This window comes from Bombina bombina, chromosome 8, assembly GCF_027579735.1.
Source record: "Bombina bombina isolate aBomBom1 chromosome 8, aBomBom1.pri, whole genome shotgun sequence".
Taxonomy (NCBI): Eukaryota; Metazoa; Chordata; class Amphibia; order Anura; family Bombinatoridae; genus Bombina; species Bombina bombina.
Window position 1 is genome coordinate 313,715,820 of NC_069506.1, and position 20,669 is coordinate 313,736,488.

General features: G+C 37.5%; 1 protein-coding gene across 1 annotated transcript in view; it reads left to right on the top strand.

Moving 5' to 3' along the window:
- Window positions 1–20,669, top strand: part of GLB1L2 (galactosidase beta 1 like 2) — a 272,576-nt gene that overhangs the window by 195,051 nt on the left and 56,856 nt on the right. Inside the window, exon 8 of the mRNA XM_053691520.1 lies at window positions 15,465–15,529. Within this exon, the coding sequence (XP_053547495.1) occupies window positions 15,465–15,529 (65 nt within the window). The remainder of the gene's footprint in view (window positions 1–15,464; window positions 15,530–20,669) is intronic.

The window sequence follows — 20,669 nt, forward strand, 5'->3', positions numbered from 1 at the left end:
TAATTTTGTATTTATTTTAACTAGGTAGCTATTAAATAGTTATTAACTATTTAATAGCTATTGTACCTAGTTAAAATAAATACAAAGTTGCCTGTAAAATAAATATAAATCCTAAAATATCTACAATGTAACTATTAGTTGTATTGTAGCTATATTAGGGTTTATTTTATAGGTAAGTATTTAGTTTTAAATAGGAATAATTTATTTAATGATAGTAAATTTAGTTAGTTTTATTTAAATTATATTTAACTTAGGGGGGTGTAAGGGTTAGACTTAGGTTTAGGGGTTAATAACTTTATTATAGAAGCGGCGACGTTGGGGGCGGGAGATTAGGGGTTAATAATTGTAGGTAGGTGGCGGCAATGTTAGGGAGGGCAGATTAGGGGTTAATACATTTATTATAGTGGCGGCGAGGTCCGGTTGGCAGACTAGGGGTCAATAAGTGTAGGTAGGTGGCGGCGACATTGGGGGGGGGGGCAGATTAGGGGGTAATAAATATAATATAGGTGTCGGCGATGTTAGGGGCAGCCGATTAGGGGTTCATAGCGATAATGTAGGTTGCGGCGGTGTCCGGAGCGGCAGATTAGGGGTTAATAACATTATGCAGGTGTTAGCAATAGTGGGGGCAGCAGATTAGGGGTTAATAAGTGTAAGGTTAGGGGTGTTTAGACTCGGGGGTTCATGTTAGGTTGTTAGGTGTAGACTTAGAGAGTGTTTCCCCATAGGAAACAATGGGGCTGCGCTAGGAGCTGAATGCTGCTTTTTTGCAGGTGTTAGTTTTTTTTTGGCCAGCTCAGCCCCATTGTTTCCTATGGGGATATTGTGCACGAGCACGTTTTTCCAGCTTACCGCTACCGTAAGCAACGCTGGTATTGAGGATTGAAGTGGCGCTAAATTATGCTCAACGCTCCCTTTTCTGAGCCTAACGCAGCCATTCAGACAACTCTAAATACCAGCGTTGGCTTAAGAGTGCGCTGGAAAAAAAGCAGCGTTAGCACCGTGGGTCTTTACCGACAAAACTCTAAATCTAGGCGAAGGTCTTTGCAAATCTATGGCATGAATGTCCAAAATGCCACTCTGCTTCTGGGCTATTATCATACTATTTTTTTGGCTGGAAACTCAAAATTAAACTCATGGTTAAGACAGAGCATGCAGTTTAAAGACTTTTCAAGTTACTTCTGTTATAAATTTGTATTATGTTCTCTTTATATTCTTTATTGAAAAACATACCTAGGTAGGGTCAGGAGCAGCAATGCACTACGGAGGCTTGCTGGTGATTGGTGGCTGCACATATATGTCTCTTGTTATTGGCTCACCAGTTGTGTTTAGCTAGCTCCCAGTTGTGTATTGCTGCTCTGGGGCTGACTTTGTGTCTAACAACTTTGCTCAAAATAGCATTTTTTTTGAGGTTTATGTTCCTTTAACAAATGATATATTTTTATGAATTTATTATATATATAGGTATTTAAGCTTGAACTGTTGATGTATATTATGGATCTAAAAACTAAAATAACTATTGGCTAGATTTAGAGTTTTGTCGGTAAAGACCCGCGTAGCTAACGCTGCTTTTTTTCCCAACGCACCTTTCCAACAACGCTGGTATTTAGAGTTGTCTGAGGGGCTGCGTTAGGCTCAAAAAAGGGTGCGTTGAGCCTAACTTAGCTCCACTTCAACCCTCAATACCAGCGTTGCTTACGGTAGCGGTAAGCTGGGAAAACGTGCTCATGCACGATATCCCCATAGGAAACAATGGGGCTGAGCTGGCTGAAAAAAACCCTGCAAAAAAGCAGCGTTCAGCTCCTAGCGCAGCCCCATTGTTTCCTATGGGGAAACACTTTCTAAGTCTGCACCTAACACCTTAACATGAATCCCGAGTATAAACACCCCTAACCTTACACTTATTAACCCCTAATCTGCCGCCCCCGCTATCGCTGACCCCTGCATAATATTATTAACCCCTAATCCTCCGCTCCGGACACCGCCGCAACCTACATTATCCCTATGAACCCCTAATCTGCTGCCCCTAACATCGCCGACCCCTATATTATATTTATTAACCCTTAATCTGCCCCCCAACATCGCCGCTACCTAACTACACTTATTAACCCCTAATCTGCCGACCGGACCTCGCCGCCACTATAATAAATGTATTAACCCCTAAACTGCCGCACTCCCGCCTCGCAAACAATATAATAAATTTGATTAACCCCTAATCTCCCGCCCGCACCGTCGCCGCTACTATAATAAAGTTATTAACCCCTAAACATAACTCTAACCCTAAACCTAACACCCCCCCTAACATAAATATAATTTATATTAAACAAAATAATATTCCTAAAATTAACTAAATTATTCCTTTTTAAAACTAAATACTTACCTATCAAATAAACCCTAATATAGCTACAATATAATTAATAATTACATTATAGCTATTTTAGGATTTATATTTATTTTACAGGCAACTTTGTATTTATTTTAACTAGGTACAATAGCTATTAAATAGTTAATAACTATTTAATAGCTACCTAGTTAAAATAAATACAAAATTACCTGTAAAATAAATCCTTACCTTAGTTACAAATACACCTAACACTACACTATCATTAAATTAATTAAATACATTACCTACAATTAAATACAATTAAATAAACTATTCTATAATACAAAAAAAACAAACACTAAATTACAAAAACTAAAAAAGAATTATAAGCAGTTTAAACTAATTACACCTAATATAAGCCCCCTATTAAAATTAAAAAGCCCCTCCCAAAAAAAAATTCTCTACCCTATTCTAAACTACCAAAGTAATCAGCTCTTTTACCAGCCCTTAAAAGGGCTTTTTGCGGGGCTTTGCCCCAAAGTAATCAGCTCTTTTGCCTGTTAAAAAAAATACAACCCCCCCAACATTAAAACCCACCACCCACATACCCCTACTCTAACCCACCCAAACCCCCCTTAAATAAACAATAAATACAAGAGCAATCTTAGCACCAAAGTGTAAAACCCCTACTTCACACATATAGACAATCTGTATAAAGTCTCTGTGCTATCCCAGTATAGTTGCGGCACACAATTATAAAGATTAAAAAGACTATCACTCACATTCCAATGATAGCGTAGATTAGCCGATCAGCCAGGAAACCATCTTAGGATCCCACATTCTGTGTTTCACTCCTTCCGCTGTTCAGTTCCTTGTAATGATGTGAGCACTATTTCACCTGTGCTCGAGCACCGTTCAACCATTCTGTAAGCCAGGTACAGTCCCAGTGGAAATCCTCCAGCCCATTAGCCGTCCAAAGTAGAAATCACAAAAAAGAGAGCAGGTGCTAGAGCGGCTAAGAAGAAATCCTTTATTTGAAAAAAAAATGTGCATTAAAAGTAACCAACGAGGGTTAGTACAAGCATCAATTTAAAAATTCAGACAGGCATCCTCACAGAAATTTTTACGCGTTTCGGGTTGCCCCGTATTCACACATAACTGTGAGTGATATCCTGTCAGTACTTATGCTGTTTCCTGCACACTCGCACCTGATTAGTAATTACTAGCTTTCAAGTCTGACAGACTATTTTAACTCTATCATTGCTTCGTCTACAATCAACGTTTACCCTGCTGTTCAGACCATTTATTATATTTTCAGCTGATATGAATTAAAGTCGCTTAATATAGTATTACACATACAATTTATGTTTCAGACTTCCTTTCCTACATTTTGATGTTCTGATTAAGGCAACATGGCGCTATTTTGTCTATATATAATAAACTTAAAAGCGCTTCTGGGGATTTTATTGGTCTGACCCCATATCTGTGAGGATGTCTGTCTGAATTTTTAAATTGATGCTTGTATTAACCCTCGTTGGTTACTTTTAATGCACGTTTTTTTTTTTTCAAATAAAGGATTTCATCTTAGCCGCTCTAGCACCTGCTCTCTTTTTTGTGATTTCCCCCTTAAATAAACCTAATACTACCCCCCTGAAGATCTCCCTACCTTGAGTCGTCTTCACCCAGTCGGGCTGAAGTCTTCATCCGATGGGGCAGAAGAGGACATCCAGACCGGCAGAAGTCTTCATCCTATCCGGGCAGAAGAGGACATCCGGACCGGCAGACATCTTCATCCAAGCGGCATCTTCTATCTTCATCCATCCAGAGCGGAGCCATCTTCTTCCCAGCCGACGTGGATCCATCCTCTTCAACCGACGCCTACTCGCCGAATGAAGGTTCCTTTAAGTTGCGTCCCTCGAATTGCGATTGGCTGATAGGATTCTATCAGCCAATCGGAATTAAGGTAGGAAAAATCTGATTGGCTGATTCAATCAGCCAATCAGATTCAAGTTCAATCCGATTGGCTGATCCAATCAGCCAATCAGATTGAGCTCGCATTCTATTGGCTGTTCCGATCAGCCAATAGAATGCGAGCTCAATCTGATTGGCTGATTAAATCAGCCAATCAGATTTTTCCTACCTTAATTCTGATTGGCTGATAGAATCCTATCAGCCAATCGGAATTCGAGGGACGCCATCTTGGATGACGTCATTTAAAGGAACCTTCATTCGGCGAGTAGGCGTCGGTTGAAGAGGATGGATCCGCGTCGGCTGGGAAGAAGATGGCTCCGCTCTGGATGGATGAAGATAGAAGATGCCGCTTGGATGAAGATGTCTGCCGGTCTGGATGTCCTCTTCTGCCCAGATAGGATGAAAACTTCTGCCGGTCTGGATGTCCTCTTCTGCCCCATCGGATGAAGACTTCGGCCCGGCTGAGTGAAGACGACTCAAGGTAGGGAGATCTTCAAGGGGTAGTGTTAGGATTATTTAAGGGGGGTTTGGGTGGGTTAGAGTAGGGGTATGTGGGTGGTGGGTTTTAATGTTGGGGGCGGGTTGTATTTTTTTTTTACTGGCAAAAGAGCTGATTACTTTGGGGCAAGGCCCCGCAAAAAGCCCTTTTAAGGGCTGGTAAAAGAGCTGATTACTTTTTGTATTTTAGAATAGGGTAGGGAGTTTTTTATTTTGGGGGGATTTTTTATTTTATTAGGGGGCTTAGATTAGGTGTAATTAGTTTAAACTGCTTGTAATTCTTTTTTTTTTGTAATTTAGTGTTTGTTTTTTTGTATTATAGAATAATTTATTTAATTGTAGGTAATTTAATTAATTGAATGATAGTGTAGTGTTAGGTTTAATTGTAACTTAGGTTAGGATTTATTTTACAGGTAATTTTGTATTTATTTTAACTAGGTAGCTATTAAATAGTTATTAACTATTTAATAGCTATTGTACCTAGTTAAAATAAATACAAAGTTGCCTGTAAAATAAATATAAATCCTAAAATAGCTACAATGTAATTATTAATTATATTGTAGCTATATTAGGGTTTATTTGATGGGTAAGTATTTAGTTTTAATTAGGAATAATTTAGTTAATTTTAGGAATATTATTTCGTTTAATATAAATTATATTTATGTTAGGAGGGTGTTAGGTTTAGGGTTAGAGTTATGTTTAGGGGTTAATAACTCTATTATAGTAGCGGCGACGGTGCGGGCGGGAGATTAGGGGTTAATAATTGTAGGTAGGTGGCGGCGATGTTAGGGAGGGCAGATTAGGGGTTAATCAAATTTATTATAGTGTTTGCGAGGCGGGAGTGCGGCGGTTTAGGGGTTAATACATTTATTATAGTGGCGGCGAGGTCCGGTCGGCAGATTAGGGGTTAATAAGTGTAGTTTGGGGGGGGGCAGATTAGGGGTTAGTTAATAAATATAATATAGGGGTTGGCGATGTTAGGGGCAGCAGATTAGGGGTTTATAAGTATAACGTAGGTGGCGGCGATGTCCGGTCGGCAGATTAGGGGTTAAAAATTTTTATTAGAGTGGCGGCAATGTGGGGGGGGCCTCGGTTTAGGGTTACATAGGTAGTTTATGGGTGTTAGTGTACTTTAGATCACAGTAGTTAGGAGCTTTATATTCCGGCGTTAGCCCAAAAAGCTCTTAACTACTGACTTTTTTTTGCGGCTGGAGTCTTGTCGGTAGAGGGTCTACCGTTCACTTCTCCCAAGACTCCAAATACCAGCGTTAGGCAGATCCCATAGAAAAGATAGGATACGCAATTGGCGTAAGGGGATCTGCGGTAGCCTGGAATCGCGGTAGGGAAGTGAGTGTTAGACCCTTTCCTGCCTGATTCTAAATACCAGCAGGCGGCCAAAAGCAGTGTTAGGACCCCTTAACGCTGCTTTTGACGGCTAACGCAGAACTCTAAATCTAGGCGTATGTTTATTTATTGAAGTTAACAGGAGAGCACCTAAATTCTCACGCCTAGATTTAGAGTTCTGCGGCCAAAGAGGTGCGTTAGCTACGCATGCTTTTTTTCCCCCGCACCTTTTAAATACCGCTGGTATTTAGAGTTCACAGAAGAGCTGCGTTAGGCTCCAAAAAGGGAGCGTAGAGCATAATTTAACCCCAATGCAACTCTAAATACCAGCGGTGCTTACGGACGCGGCCAGCTTCAAAAACGTGCTCATGCACGATTCCCCCATAGGAAACAATGGGGCCGTTTGAAGTGAAAAGAAACCTAACACCTGCAAAAAAGCAGCGTTCAGCTCCTAACGCAGCCACATTGTTTCCTATGGGGAAACACTTCCTAAGTCTGCACCTAATACCCTAACATGTACCCCGAGTCTAAACACCCCTAGCCTTACACTTATTAACCCCTAATCTGCCGACCCCGCTATCGCTGACCCCTGCATATTATTATAATTAACCCCTAATCTGCCGCTCCGTACACCGCCGGAACCTACGTTATCCCTATGTACCCCTAATCTGCTGCCCCTAACACCGCCGACCCCTATATTATATTTATTAACCCCTAATCTGCCGCCCCCAACGTCGCCGCCACCTACCTACACTTATTAACCCCTAATCTGCCGACCGGACCTCACCGCTACTATAATAAAGTTATTAACCCCTAATCTGCCCTCCATAACATCACCGACACCTAACTTCAAGTATTAACCCCTAATCTGCCGACCGGACCTCGCCGCTACTCTATTAAATGTATTAACCCCTAAAGCTAAGTCTAACCCTAACCCTAACACCCCCCTAAGTTAAATATCATTTTTATCTAACGAAATAAATTATTTCTTATTAAATAAATTATTCCTATTTAAAGCTAAATACTTACCTGTAAAATAAACCCTAATATAGCTACAATATAAATTATAATTATATTATAGCTATTTTAGGATTAATATTTATTTTACAGGCAACTTTGTATTTATTTTAACCAGGTACAATAGCTATTAAATAGTTAATTACTATTTAATAGCTACCTAGTTAAAATAATTACAAAATTACCTGTAAAATAAATCCTAGCCTAAGTTACAATTAAACCTAACACTACACTATCAATAAATTAATTAAATAAAATACGCACAATTATCTACAATTAAACCTAACACTACACTATCAATAAATTAATTACATACAAATACCTACAAATAAATACAATTAAATAAACTAACTAAAGTACAAAAAATAAAAAAAGAACTAAGTTACAAAAAATAAAAAAATAATTTACAAAAATTATAAAAATATTACAACAACTTTAAGCTAATTACACCTACTCTAAGCCCCCTAATAAAATAACAAAGCCCCCCAAAATAAAAAAATGCCCTACCCTATTCTAAAATAAAAATTGAAAAGCTCTTTTACCTTACCAGCCCTTAAAGGGCCTTTTGCGGGGCATTCCCCAAAGAATTCTGCTCTTTTGCCTGTTAAAAAAAACATACAATGCCCCCCCCCAACATTACAACTCACCACCCACATACCCCTAATCTAACCCAAACCCCCCTTAAATAAACCTAACACTAAGCCCCTGAAGATCTCCCTACCTTGTCTTCACCACGCCGGGTATCACCAATCCGTCCAGAAGAGGGTACGAAGTCTTCATCCAAGCCCAAGCGGGGGCTGAAGAGGTCCATCATCCGGCTGAAGTCTTGATCCAAGCGGGGGCGGAAGAGGTCCATCATCCGGCTGAAGTCTTGATCCAAGCGGGGGCTGAAGAGGTCCATCATCCGGTCGAAGTCTTCTATCAAGTGGCATCTTCAATCTTCTTTCTTCCGGCTCCATCTTCATCCCGCCGACGCGGAACATCCATCCTGGCCGACGACTTCCCGACGAATGCCGGTTCCTTTAAGGGACGTCATCCAAGATGGCAACCCTCGAATTCCGATTGGCTGATAGGATTCTATCAGCCAATCGGAATTAAGGTAGGAAAAATCTGATTGGCTGATGAAATCAGCCAATCAGATTCAAGTTCAATCTGATTGGCTGATTGAATCAGCCAATCCGCGTCGGCTGGGTAGAAGATGGCTCCGCTCCGCTCCGGATGGATGAAGATAGAAGATGCCGCTTGGATGAAGATGTCTGCCGGTCCGGATGTCCTCTTCTGCCCGGATAGGTTTATTTAAGGGGGGTTTGGGTGGGTTAGAGTAGGGGTATGTGGGTGGTGGGTTTTGATGTTGGGGCGGGTTGTATTTTTTTTTACTGGCAAAAGAGCTGATTACTTTGGGGCAAGGCCCCACAAAAAGCCTTTTTAAGGGCTGGTAAAAGAGCTGATTACTTTTGTATTTTAGAATAGGGTAGGGAGTTTTTTATTTTGGGGGGATTTTTTATTTTATTAGGGGGCTTAGATTAGGTGTAATTCTTTTTTATTTTTTGTAATTTAGTGTTTTGTTTTTTTGTATTATAGAATAGTTTATTTAATTGTATTTAATTGTAGGTAATTTATTTAATTAATTTAATGAATAGTGTAGTGTTAGGTTTAATTGTAACTTAGGTTAGGATTTATTTTACAGGTAATTTTGTATTTATTTTAACTAGGTAGCTATTAAATAGTTATTAACTATTTAATAGCTATTGTACCTAGTTAAAATAAATTCAAAGTTGCCTGTAAAATAAATATAAATCCTAAAATAGCTACAATGTAATTATTAATTATATTGTAGCTATATTAGGGTTTATTTGATGGGTAAGCATTTATTTTTAAATAGGAATAATTTAGTTAATTTTAGGAATATTATTTCGTTTAATATAAATTATATTTATGTTAGGGGGGTGTTAAGTTTAGGGTTAGAGTTATGTTTAGGGGTTAATAACTCTATTATAGTAGCGGCGACGGTGCGGACGGGAGATTAGGGGTTAATAATTGTAGGTAGGTGGCGGCGATGTTAGGGAGGGCAGATTAGGGGTTAATCAAATTTATTATAGTGTTTGCGAGGCGGGAGTGCAGCGGTTTAGGGGTTAATACATTTATTGTAGTGGCGGCGAGATCCGGTCCGCAGATTAGGGGTTAATAAGTGTAGTTAGGTAGCGGCGACGTTTGGGGGGCAGATTAGGGGTTAATAAATATAATATAGGGGTTGGCGATGTTAGGGGCAGCAGATTAGGGGTTTATAAGTATAACGTAGGTGGCGGCGATGTCCGGTCGGCAGATTAGGGGTTAAATTTTTTTATTAGAGTGGCGGCGATGTGGGGGGGGCCTCGGTTTAGGGTTACATAGGTAGTTTATGGGTGTTAGTGTACTTTAGAGCACAGTAGTTAGGAGCTTTATATTCCGGGGTTAGCCCAAAAAGCTCTTAACTACTGACTTTTTTTTGCGGCTGGAGTCTTGTCGGTAGAGTGTCTACCGCTCACTTCTCCCAAGACTCCAAATACCAGCGTTAGGCAGATCCCATAGAAAAGATAGGATACGCAATTGGCGTAAGGGGATCTGCGGTAGCCTGGAATCGCGGTAGGGAAGTGAGCGTTAGACCCTTTCCTGCCTGACTCTAAATACCAGCGGGCGGCCAAAAGCAGCGTTAGTTGTAATGTTGGGGGGGGTATTGTATGGGGTTTTTTTACAGGCAAAAGAGCAGAATTCTTTGGGGCATGCCCCGCAAAAGGCACTTTTAAGGGCTGGTAAGGTAAAAGAGCTTTTCAATTTTTATTTTAGAATAGGGTAGGGCATTTTTTTATTTTGGGGGGCTTTGTTATTTTATTAGGGGGCTTAGAGTAGGTGTAATTAGCTTAAAATTGTTGTAATTTTTTTATAATGTTTGTAAATTATTTTTTTATTTTTTGTAACTTAGTTCTTTTTTTATTTTTTGTACTTTAGTTTATTTAATTGTATTTATTTTTAGGTATTTGTATGTAATTAATTTATTGATAGTGTAGTGTTAGGTTTAATTGTAGATAATTGTAGGTATTTTATTTAATTAATATATTGATAGTGTAGTGTTAGGTTTAATTGTAACTTTTGTAATTATTTTAACTAGGTAGCTATTAAATAGTTATTAACTATTTAATAGCTATTGTACCTGGTTAAAATAAATACAAAGTTGCCTGTAAAATAACGCAGAACTCTAAATCTAGGCGCTAGTTTGCAGCAAATACAAATTAAGCATGTTGTGATAGATACATAATTACAAACTTCAGCAGCATGTTGTGATATATACATAATGTGTAACTATCGTAAAAAAAAAAAATATATATATATATATATATATATATATATATATATATATATATATATAAATAAAAAGCTCAGTTGATCTAGTACAGTGTCGGGTTAGTGCACGAGTGGTAAATAGAAAAGGGTTTGTTTAGCATGCCCCATAGAAGTCTTGTGGTTGCGATATTTGAAGTAGTAAAGTTAGCACGCCTGTCTTTTGCTCACATGCTAACTTTTTACTTGCAACTTGTAATACCAGCACTAATCTGACCGTGTAACACTTGTAATCTAGCTTTGTATATTTAAATAATTCCAAGATAAAATATATTCCCCAAGCTGCTAGTTTTTCATGTTTAAAAATCTAACTAATTCTTACCCTATGGAGCAACCATGCGCAATTTTACTTACTGATTTTTTTCTCACTACCCTGCAAGTTACTTGTCTTGGCCCATGTGCACAGCATAAAGTAAACTATAATAACAAACATATGGAACAAACTTGTGGAGATAGTGGTTACGCTACATTTATATATATCTTACATTATTGACTTGAAATTGCTTTACCATTCCTAGTATCACAATTATATTATGATTACTGAATCTCCCTTTCCATCTCATCTTTGCTCTTCAGTAAAGAACTGTAGCCTTTTAAAAAACTAAAAATACACACACACATATATACACACATACACACACACATATACACAGACATAGTCACACATATACACACACTTATACATACATAGACACACACACACACATACACACAGACACACATTTATACACACATATATACACACAGACACACACACACTTATACACACAGACACATATACACACATACACATACACACACACGTATACACACATACACTTATACACACACAGACACATATACACATATACACACACACATACACACAGACACACATTTATACACACATATATACACACAGACACACACACACTTATACACACAGACACATATACACACATACACACACACGTATACACACATACACATATACACACAGACATATTCACACATACACACTCTTATACATACACATACACACACACACATATACACACAAACACACACATACACGCTTATATACACACACACTTATACACACACAGATATACACACAGACACACACACACACGTATACACACACTTATACACACACAGACATATATACACACACACTTATACACACATACACTTATACACACATACACTTATACACACACATACACATATACACACACACTTATACACACAGACACATATACACACACACTTATACACACATACACTTATACACACACATACACTTATACACACACATACACATATACACACACACTTATACACACAGACACATATACACACACACACTTATACACACACATACACGCTTATATACACACACAGATATACACACAGACACACACACACACGTATACACACACACACACGTATACACACACTTATACACACACAGACATATATACACACACACACGTATACACACATACACTTATACACACATACACTTATACACACACATACACATATACACACACACTTATACACACAGACACATATACACACACATACACACACACTTATACACACATACACTTATACACAAACATACACTTATACACACACATACACATATACACACACACTTATACACACAGACACATATACACACACACACACATACACACACACTTATATACACACACACACACACATACACTCTCACTTACACACACATACACACATACACTTATACACACACACTGCCAAAAAACATTAGCAAGGTAGTGATTTTGTCAGTTAGCTGCACCACCTAACCTTGACCACAAGATGTAGCTATAACACTACCTTTGAGTCGCTGACCGAACAAAACAACCTGTGTACACAATTAGAATCCAAAACTAACAAGACAATGAATGAATTCACCTTTTGTCCTCAGGATAAAAATAACTACTAGTCAGCTATATTCTCATGTAATTATAATTACTTCTCTGAAAATTTCACTTATTCACTTTATCCTCATCACTCTTCTTTATTGCTGAACTGCTGTGCTCATTCTGCCTCATTAATACTCCTTATTAGCAACAATTCTATACTGAGTACTGTGCTTGAAATCTCAGCAGACAAATATAAACTTGTATCTTAATTGCAATAAATAATTCATTTCCAAACGTTGCGAATGTCACCTGTTCTCTCATTTTATTGCAGATTATTTTTAATCATTTCTAACGCACTATAAACCATTTGTTTTGCTTCTAACATATGTGAAAAATCAATTTAAAAAGATTTGTTGTGGATAAAGCTAAAAATAAGTTGATTTAAAGGGACATAAACACTTTGTAATTACAAGACATTTCTGTTGTTTTGCTTTACAAAAACAGTCTAATCATTTTTAAAACAAATTAATATCTTGTTTGCTGCAACTGTTTTGCAGTAGCCCATTCCACCCATGACTAGCCTCATTTGGAGTAGCCACAAGCTTGAGTCTACAGACTAAGGGTTATCCATGGTCATAACGTTAGTGCATTGTTTTACAATTGTCATCAGTTAAAGCCAATTAGGTAAAGATATGCAGCAGGGTTAGACTTGAAAAGTTGCAAGGTGACTTTTCAGCTGGGAAAATGAGAAATTCTACAATTTTCAGAGCTAAATTACATCAAAGAGAGCAACATAAATAACGAAAGTACATAGCAAAAATGTTTCATTACACAGAACTAAGCACTTCATATAAAAATAGAAATTGGTTTATAGTTCTTTAGATAGAACATACAAGGTAGGCTTAGGAGCTTGCATGTCTTAAAGGGACAGTAAAGTCGAAATGACATTTTCATGATTCAGAAATAGAATGCAATTTTAAACAATTTTCTAATTTACTTCTTTTCTCTTGGCATCCTTTATTGAAGATAAAAACTACTCTATGGCAGCAGTGTTTTGCAACATTATTTGTAGCTTTGTTATATAATGTTGCAAAACTACTAAAGACACGTGCACACTCCTGAGCTCTTATGAGCCTACCTAGTTTTACTCTTCAATAAAAGATACCCAGAGAATGAAGCACATTTGATAATTTTTACTTTTCTTTCCTTTTAAGCAAACAAATACATTATATATATATATATTAAAATAAATAGAACTCCTGCTTCTATGTGAAGAACATTGGCATGTAAAGTATTTATAACTATCTTCGGGTTAGCGTATTTGGTCTAATGTGTGCTGGGTTAGCGCACAAACGATAAGTGTTAGGTTTTTTCCCAGTTTGCACTTTCCATTGAAGTCTATGGGTAGAAGATGTCAGCACGGTCACAATATCTGAAGTCCAGAAGTTAGTGTGTGTTAGTTTTTGCTTGTGCGCAAATATTTTACTTTCAGCTAACCCCCGTGGTTTAAAACTTTACTTCTGGTGGTGTTTTCACGCAAGAGAAAGCGCTAAATATCGCTCCACTTGTAATCTGGCCCTCTAACTGGTAATGGCTAATGCTGCTTCTAGACAAATGTTATTCCTATAGCATTCACAAGACATATACAGATGGAGAAAATTAGCTCAATCCAGATATAACTATGAAAAATAATATTTAAAGTGAAGGTCAAGTTACTAATATTGCCCCACAGCATTGCATAGACATTTAAAAATTAAGAAGGGTTTAATTCATGCAAAGTTTTAAATGTATATATATTAAATCATTTTTACCTATTTACCACTGCGACAATAAGCGCAGCTCTCCTGTTCGCCATTTTGTCAAATTGATTGACAGATGGCGATTAGTAAAAGAACCAATCCTTGTTTTCCCCCGGGCCGTGACGTTTAAGCAAAGGGGCTGAACGCCCCGGGGGGGAAAATAATTAGTTATTTTACAAATCGTCATCTGTCAATCATTTTGAAAATTTGGCGGGCGGGAGAGCTGCGCTTATCGTCGCAGCTGTAAATAGGTAAAAAATCTTCAATATATATCAATTTAAAACTTTTCATGAATTAAACCTTCTTAATTTTTAAATGTCTATGCAATGCTGTGGGGCAATATTATTAACTTGACCTTCACTTTAATGCTAAAACCTGTACTAAAATTATCAGACACCTAGAGAAATAAAAAAAATCCAATGCATATCAAGCAATAGAAAGTCTTTAGGGAACCTTTCTAATCTGATACTTGCCTCTCACTATAAGTTGCAATGGGAAGGATGCTCCTCGGTATGTCATTCAGAAGCGTTAGGCTCAGTCCAGTAGGACTTGGGATCATCTAATATATTTACATGTAATCGTCTGCATGTGCAGTGATAAGAGTATTCTTCAACACAGGTGCCAGGTATCCAAAAATCATAAAATGATTACATTTATTTTAGCCGTTTTGTAGCCTGTGTTATGGGAGCTGTTTGGAATGTCTGGTTTAGCTTTCTGACCCTGCCATTGCAGAAAGCACAATTTCTTGACTTTTTTAAATGAGAATTACTACTTTTATCTTTGTGATGGTTTGGAAGATAATGCACTATTGTGGCGCCCTCTTGTGTTTGTCTTGTCACTTTTGACAAGGCTACTTCTACAGGAGAACCACCACTTGTTTTCGTAGCTTGTTTTGCGACAATACCCATTTTATTGATTGACAACAGCTTTGCAATTGTAGAATCTGTGTTTTATATGTTCTGTGGATATTTTATTTTAGAGGTAACTTTACATACAATCTATAGCGAGTATTAATATGTAATATTTAATAGAGGGTGCTGCAAATAATTCATTCAATTATTTTATCTTACTGTCTATTTGGAATTAACTTGCCAGCGATTCAGATGTATTTAAATACCTTTGAAAATAAAACCTAACACCATCTTGGAAGCTATACAGGGATTTTTCACAGTAGTTCAATAGAAAAGAATGGAGGGCATTGTATTTTGATTCTAGTTTTGCTAAACCCTTTATGAATAACACTTTTCTGGTTTCTTTATTTTGCAGTATTAGCAACCATAAACTTCCAGAAGATTGAACCTGTGCTATTTACCTACTTGGACTCCATTCAGGTAATGTATTGTAGTATGTGTTCGCTTCTGTACATGACTCTCTCTTCCTTTTGTAACTGCTTTAGGGACCCGATTCTTTTTAGCTATCTCAGCTCAGGCAATATTATCTAAAAATTGTAGAGTAAATACAAAGTAAAAATCTTATTTTTAGAATATAAAGTTAACATCTTAATTTAAAAATACAAATCAAAAATTATATTTGAATTACAAAGTAGAAATCACACTCAAGGTACAAAATATATTTTTTCAATGTAAAATGAGTCTCAGCAAGTGGGTTTGACAGGCTAGTTTTTTTTTTTTTTTTTTGGTGTCTGAAGTTGTCTCATAGCTGTCATAATATTCTCTAAGCATTTTACCCAGGATGTTTCTATGATTTATCTTGCCAAATGTATGCTGGGGAATTTGTCTCAAAAGATCCACTCATATTAAAAATAGAAGTAAATACAAGTACACTGAAGACACTGTAGTTTGATTTGTATTTGATTAAAAAAAATTATCAGCACAAGTGAGGTCTGGCCGTATGAAGGTTGGTGTGAGGACTTGCCGCAATGTGGGTAAGTCCCTAGGTATGAAATTCTTGTGTGGTTGGGTGGAATACATATAATTTATATGCTGTTAGTCGTTTTTAATATAACACATTCTTAAGTAATATTGAAAATAACTCTTATGTAAGTAAAATTGAAAATAACTTTGTGTGTAATCTTGTCTCAATAACCAGCTACTTCTGTGCTGTTCAAATGACAATGCCACATAGACTAATTAGTTAAAATCTTCTGGAAGAGAACAGTGCACTCAAGTTATTTAACTCAGCGCTGCCTGTTAACATTATACAAATCATTTACACACAATCAAAAATAATTTCTGTGATTCTCAGACGGCTTCTTAATGCATCAGTACAGCTCGCAGACACCCAGTGTCACCAGTGACATGATAAATAAAAGATTAGTGTAGCTTCTTTCCTCGGCAGGATGTGCAGTGGCTCCGGAGTGTTTTTTAGTGATTAGTACAGACAGCAGAGTTACATAAAGCAACAGAAAGTGTATCATCACTTGTACGTCGCCGAGCCACTTCCTCGGGCATAGTCTGATCCTGCTGTGCACAGTACTACATAATCAGGATGCAGTTATTTTATGGCTACACAGTTGCTGTTGGGATTAGCTGTGCAACACAGAAAATGATTTGTGAACACTCAATCCCCTCCCCCCCCTAGAAATGGACATACTATTAAAGGGACAGATAACACCCTGTATAACACCCTGTAATTACAAGCTTTGTTCGCTGTCTTGCAATAAATTATTATAGTGCATGAGTATGAAAATGTTTTGCATGCATTAACACCTTCTTTGCTGCAATTGTTTTTGTAATAGCGCCACCCACCTCTTGCCTTATTTAGAGCAGCCAATCAGGACTTGTTACTGTAGTAGACAAGACTAGCCACTGTTGTTATGTACAGTTTCTATTGTTTTGCGGTTCCTTATCTGATAATGTCAATTAGTGACAGATATAGATAGGTGGCAGAATTGGAAAACTCTTGATGTTCAGACAATACACAGGAAATGAGAGGCAAAATAAATAATACATGTATACGTCAACTTTGGAATACTCTTGTATTATTTATTTTCACCCCTTTTCTTGTAATTTAAATACATACAATTATATTTGTTATATTACAATCACACACTGATTATCTATCTGTGTGTGTGTGTGTGTATATATATATATATATATATATTATACTTTATTTATAAAGCACCAGCAAATTCTGCAGTGCTGTCCATGGGTACAAATGATAAAAGTACAATGATACAATATTTGTGAGAGAGAAGACAAAATTGATCAAACAAACAAACAAATACTGGAGGAATTGGAAGCCTTAAGGAAGAAAGGAAGTGCATTCCAGGGGGGAGGTGCCACACGAGAGAAGTCCTGCAGTCTAGCATGGGAGGAGGGAATGGTAGAAGGTGCAAGGAGCAGGTCATTGTTGGATCTTGGGGTGCGAGCTGGACTATATTTGTGGATTAGTGAGGACAGGTAGGTGGGGCAGCGTTGGTAAGGGGTTTGTAGGTCAGGGTGAGAATTTTGAATTTATTTGTGCTGTGAATGGCTAGTTAGTAGGTTATTACAGTAGTCAAGTCAGGAAATTAACAGGGAGTGGATTAGTTGCTTAGTGCTGTCAGCGCTCAGAAACAGATGAATTTTAGAGATATAGGTGGTTGCGGCAGGATGAGGAGAGCAATTGTATGCGAGGGGTGAAGAACAGATTGGAGTCAAGTGTAACTCCGAGGCAGGGACTTGAGTTGATGGGGATATATTTATATAAGCAGCCTATAAAAAGTGTAAAATATAATCATAATAATAAGTGAAATATAATCCTTTAGTTGGAACGGAGACAATGTGTGCGTATTTCCTTTCAGTTTGTCGCAGGGAAGTTTATTTTTTAACTGTGATTTAAAATAAAACTGAAATATGTCTGTACTCTCCTTATTGCTTCCACCTATTTATTTGCTGTAATATACACTGAATCATAGCAAAGACGACCTGCAACAATTACTTATTAGCTGTAGGAGAGAGGCTGGCTTTATATTTATGCTGTCAGATATCTGTGTCAACATTTATTTATATAAAGTAAAACACTGATTAGTTTTTTCAGCTCAGTATTTAAGTGCGTTTGTAAAATCAGAGATTAATAACTGCCAAGACATGCACTGCATCACAGTACTGAGTGTAAAATGTCTTACAGGATCATTAAATACAGTAGAAATGCATATGTAACAAGATCATAATAAAAAGACAATGCAATAGCACTTACTCTGAATTTTAAATGAGCAGTAAAAAAAAATTCTGACAAATTTCAAAATGTCATTCAATTTGCCAGCCCCCTGAATCATGTGATAGCCGTCAGCCAATCATAGACTCATATATGTATATACCGTGAACTCTTGCACATGCCCAGTAGGAGATGATACCTCACATTGGATTAGATTACAAGTGGAGCGCTAATTTATCGGGCGCCCACAATTAGACAAATTTGCCCGTTTGTGGGTGCGCAATAAATAACCAGCTATTACAAGTGGGTTGATATTGCTACCGCCAGCTCTCTTGTGTATTGTGAGGTATGTTCTAAAGCTGGAACAAATATCACTATTTGACATAAAAATGCTGTTTTCCGGTTATATATTTTTGTACAGATGCAGTTTACCGGGAATCTGATTATAATGTGAATGAAAACATCATGAAAGTCAAAATTAAATGTCTCATGATTAAGGCAGAGAGTAAAATCTTTCCAGTACTCTTTCTCTTCATATCCTCTGTTAAAGGATACCGTCTTTCTCTGAGAGTACCTAATGTTTGTAACAGTTATACATAAGGTGCTGAAGATACATGCACACTCCTGAGTCTACCTCAGTATGCTCTTATAGGGCTGATGATATAAAGCTCCCTGCTCAGATGAGATTACCTAAAATCATCCTCCATCACTGCGAGATCCCTCACAAGATTCTAAAAGAGCAGATTTCTCTAAGGGGCGTTCCTTGAATTTCTGTATGTGAAGGAGAGACAAACCCAGTGCAATAAAGAACTGAAGGACATGAGAGTTTTGTTACATTTACACTTCAGATTATGGGGCATATCTATCAAGCTCCGCATGGAGCTTGAAGCCCCGTGTTTCTGGCGAGCCTTCAGGCTCGCCAGAAACACCAGTTATGAAGCAGCGGTCTAAAGACCGCTGCTCCATAACCTGTCCGCCTGCTCTGAGGAGGCGGACAGACATCGCCGCAATTCAACCCGATCGAATACGATCGGCTTGATTGACACCTGGCCGCGAATCTGCAGGGGGCGACGTTGCACCAGCAGTTCACAAGAGCTGCTGGTGCAATGCTGAATGTGGAGAGCGTATTGCTCTCCGCATTCAGCGAGGTCTGTCGGACATGATCCGCAATGTCGGATCATGTCCGACAGACCTTTTATAAATAGGCCCCTATGTCTTTTACATTTTATTATTGTTTTGTATTTTATATTACTTTAGACTTCAGATTGTGTCCTATACGTTTTGTATTTTAATGCATTCAGATTCTTTATACAGCAGTGTATTTAGGATTGTGATTTTACAAATCCTGATTATGCTTCCGTTTCTGTGTAAATTTAACTTTGTATATTTATGTTTATCTTTTACAAATTACTTACATTGCACTTTGTATCTGTTCTATGTAAAATAAATCCGACAGCTTCAAAAAGTTGGAGGGACAGGGGAATTCCCAGTGTCTGTCTGAATCTCTTTCATAATTCTTATCATATACTTTAAGCATTTTATAACTTTAAATCTCACTAATTTATCTCGCCAGCTGTATGCAGTTAGTTTGCTCAAAATTCAAATTTAAAGAAAAGTAATGTATACTAAACTAGAAGCAAATGCAAGTTAAATTGTATTGAACACATTTCAGTTTAATTAGTTTTTGCTGCAAAATGAGAATTTATATCAGTTCCAGGTGCTCGCTGGAACCCCAAAATGTTTTTCATGATTGAGATAGAGCATACAACTCTCCAATTTACTTCTATTATCTAATTTGCTTCATTCTTTTAGTAGCCTTTGTTGAAAAGCATACCTAAGTAGGCTAAGGAACAGCAATGCACTACTGGGAGCTAGCTGCTGATTAGTGACTGCACAAATATGCCTCTTGTCATTGCCTTACCCGATGTGTTTAGCTAGTTCCCAGTAGTGCTTTGCTGCTCAAGAGAATTAAGCAAATTTGATAATAAAATTTAATTGGAAAGTTGTTTAAAATTGTATGCTCTATTTGAATCATAAAAAAAAGGGTTGCATGTCCTTTTAAGTTCAAACTCCCCTGTGAGATTCTGTTTGCCAGAGTGCTTCATTACTTTCTATGGGCCCAATGATTAGAGAATCTCCATCTTGGAGAGAAATTATAGCTCAAACGTCACGGGGTCTGAACTTAATTAATTCTCTAAGAAAAAGGGCAGAACCTGAATGTCCCTGAGAGATGAGAGCTGTCTTCCATAGAAAGTAAAAGAGGCTGTCTGGGATACAGAATCTCACATGGGTTAATGAAGTTAACAGGTGAGCACTTGACACAGATATAACTTTTCAGGTTGCAGCAAATACACATTAAACCAGTGGTGGAAT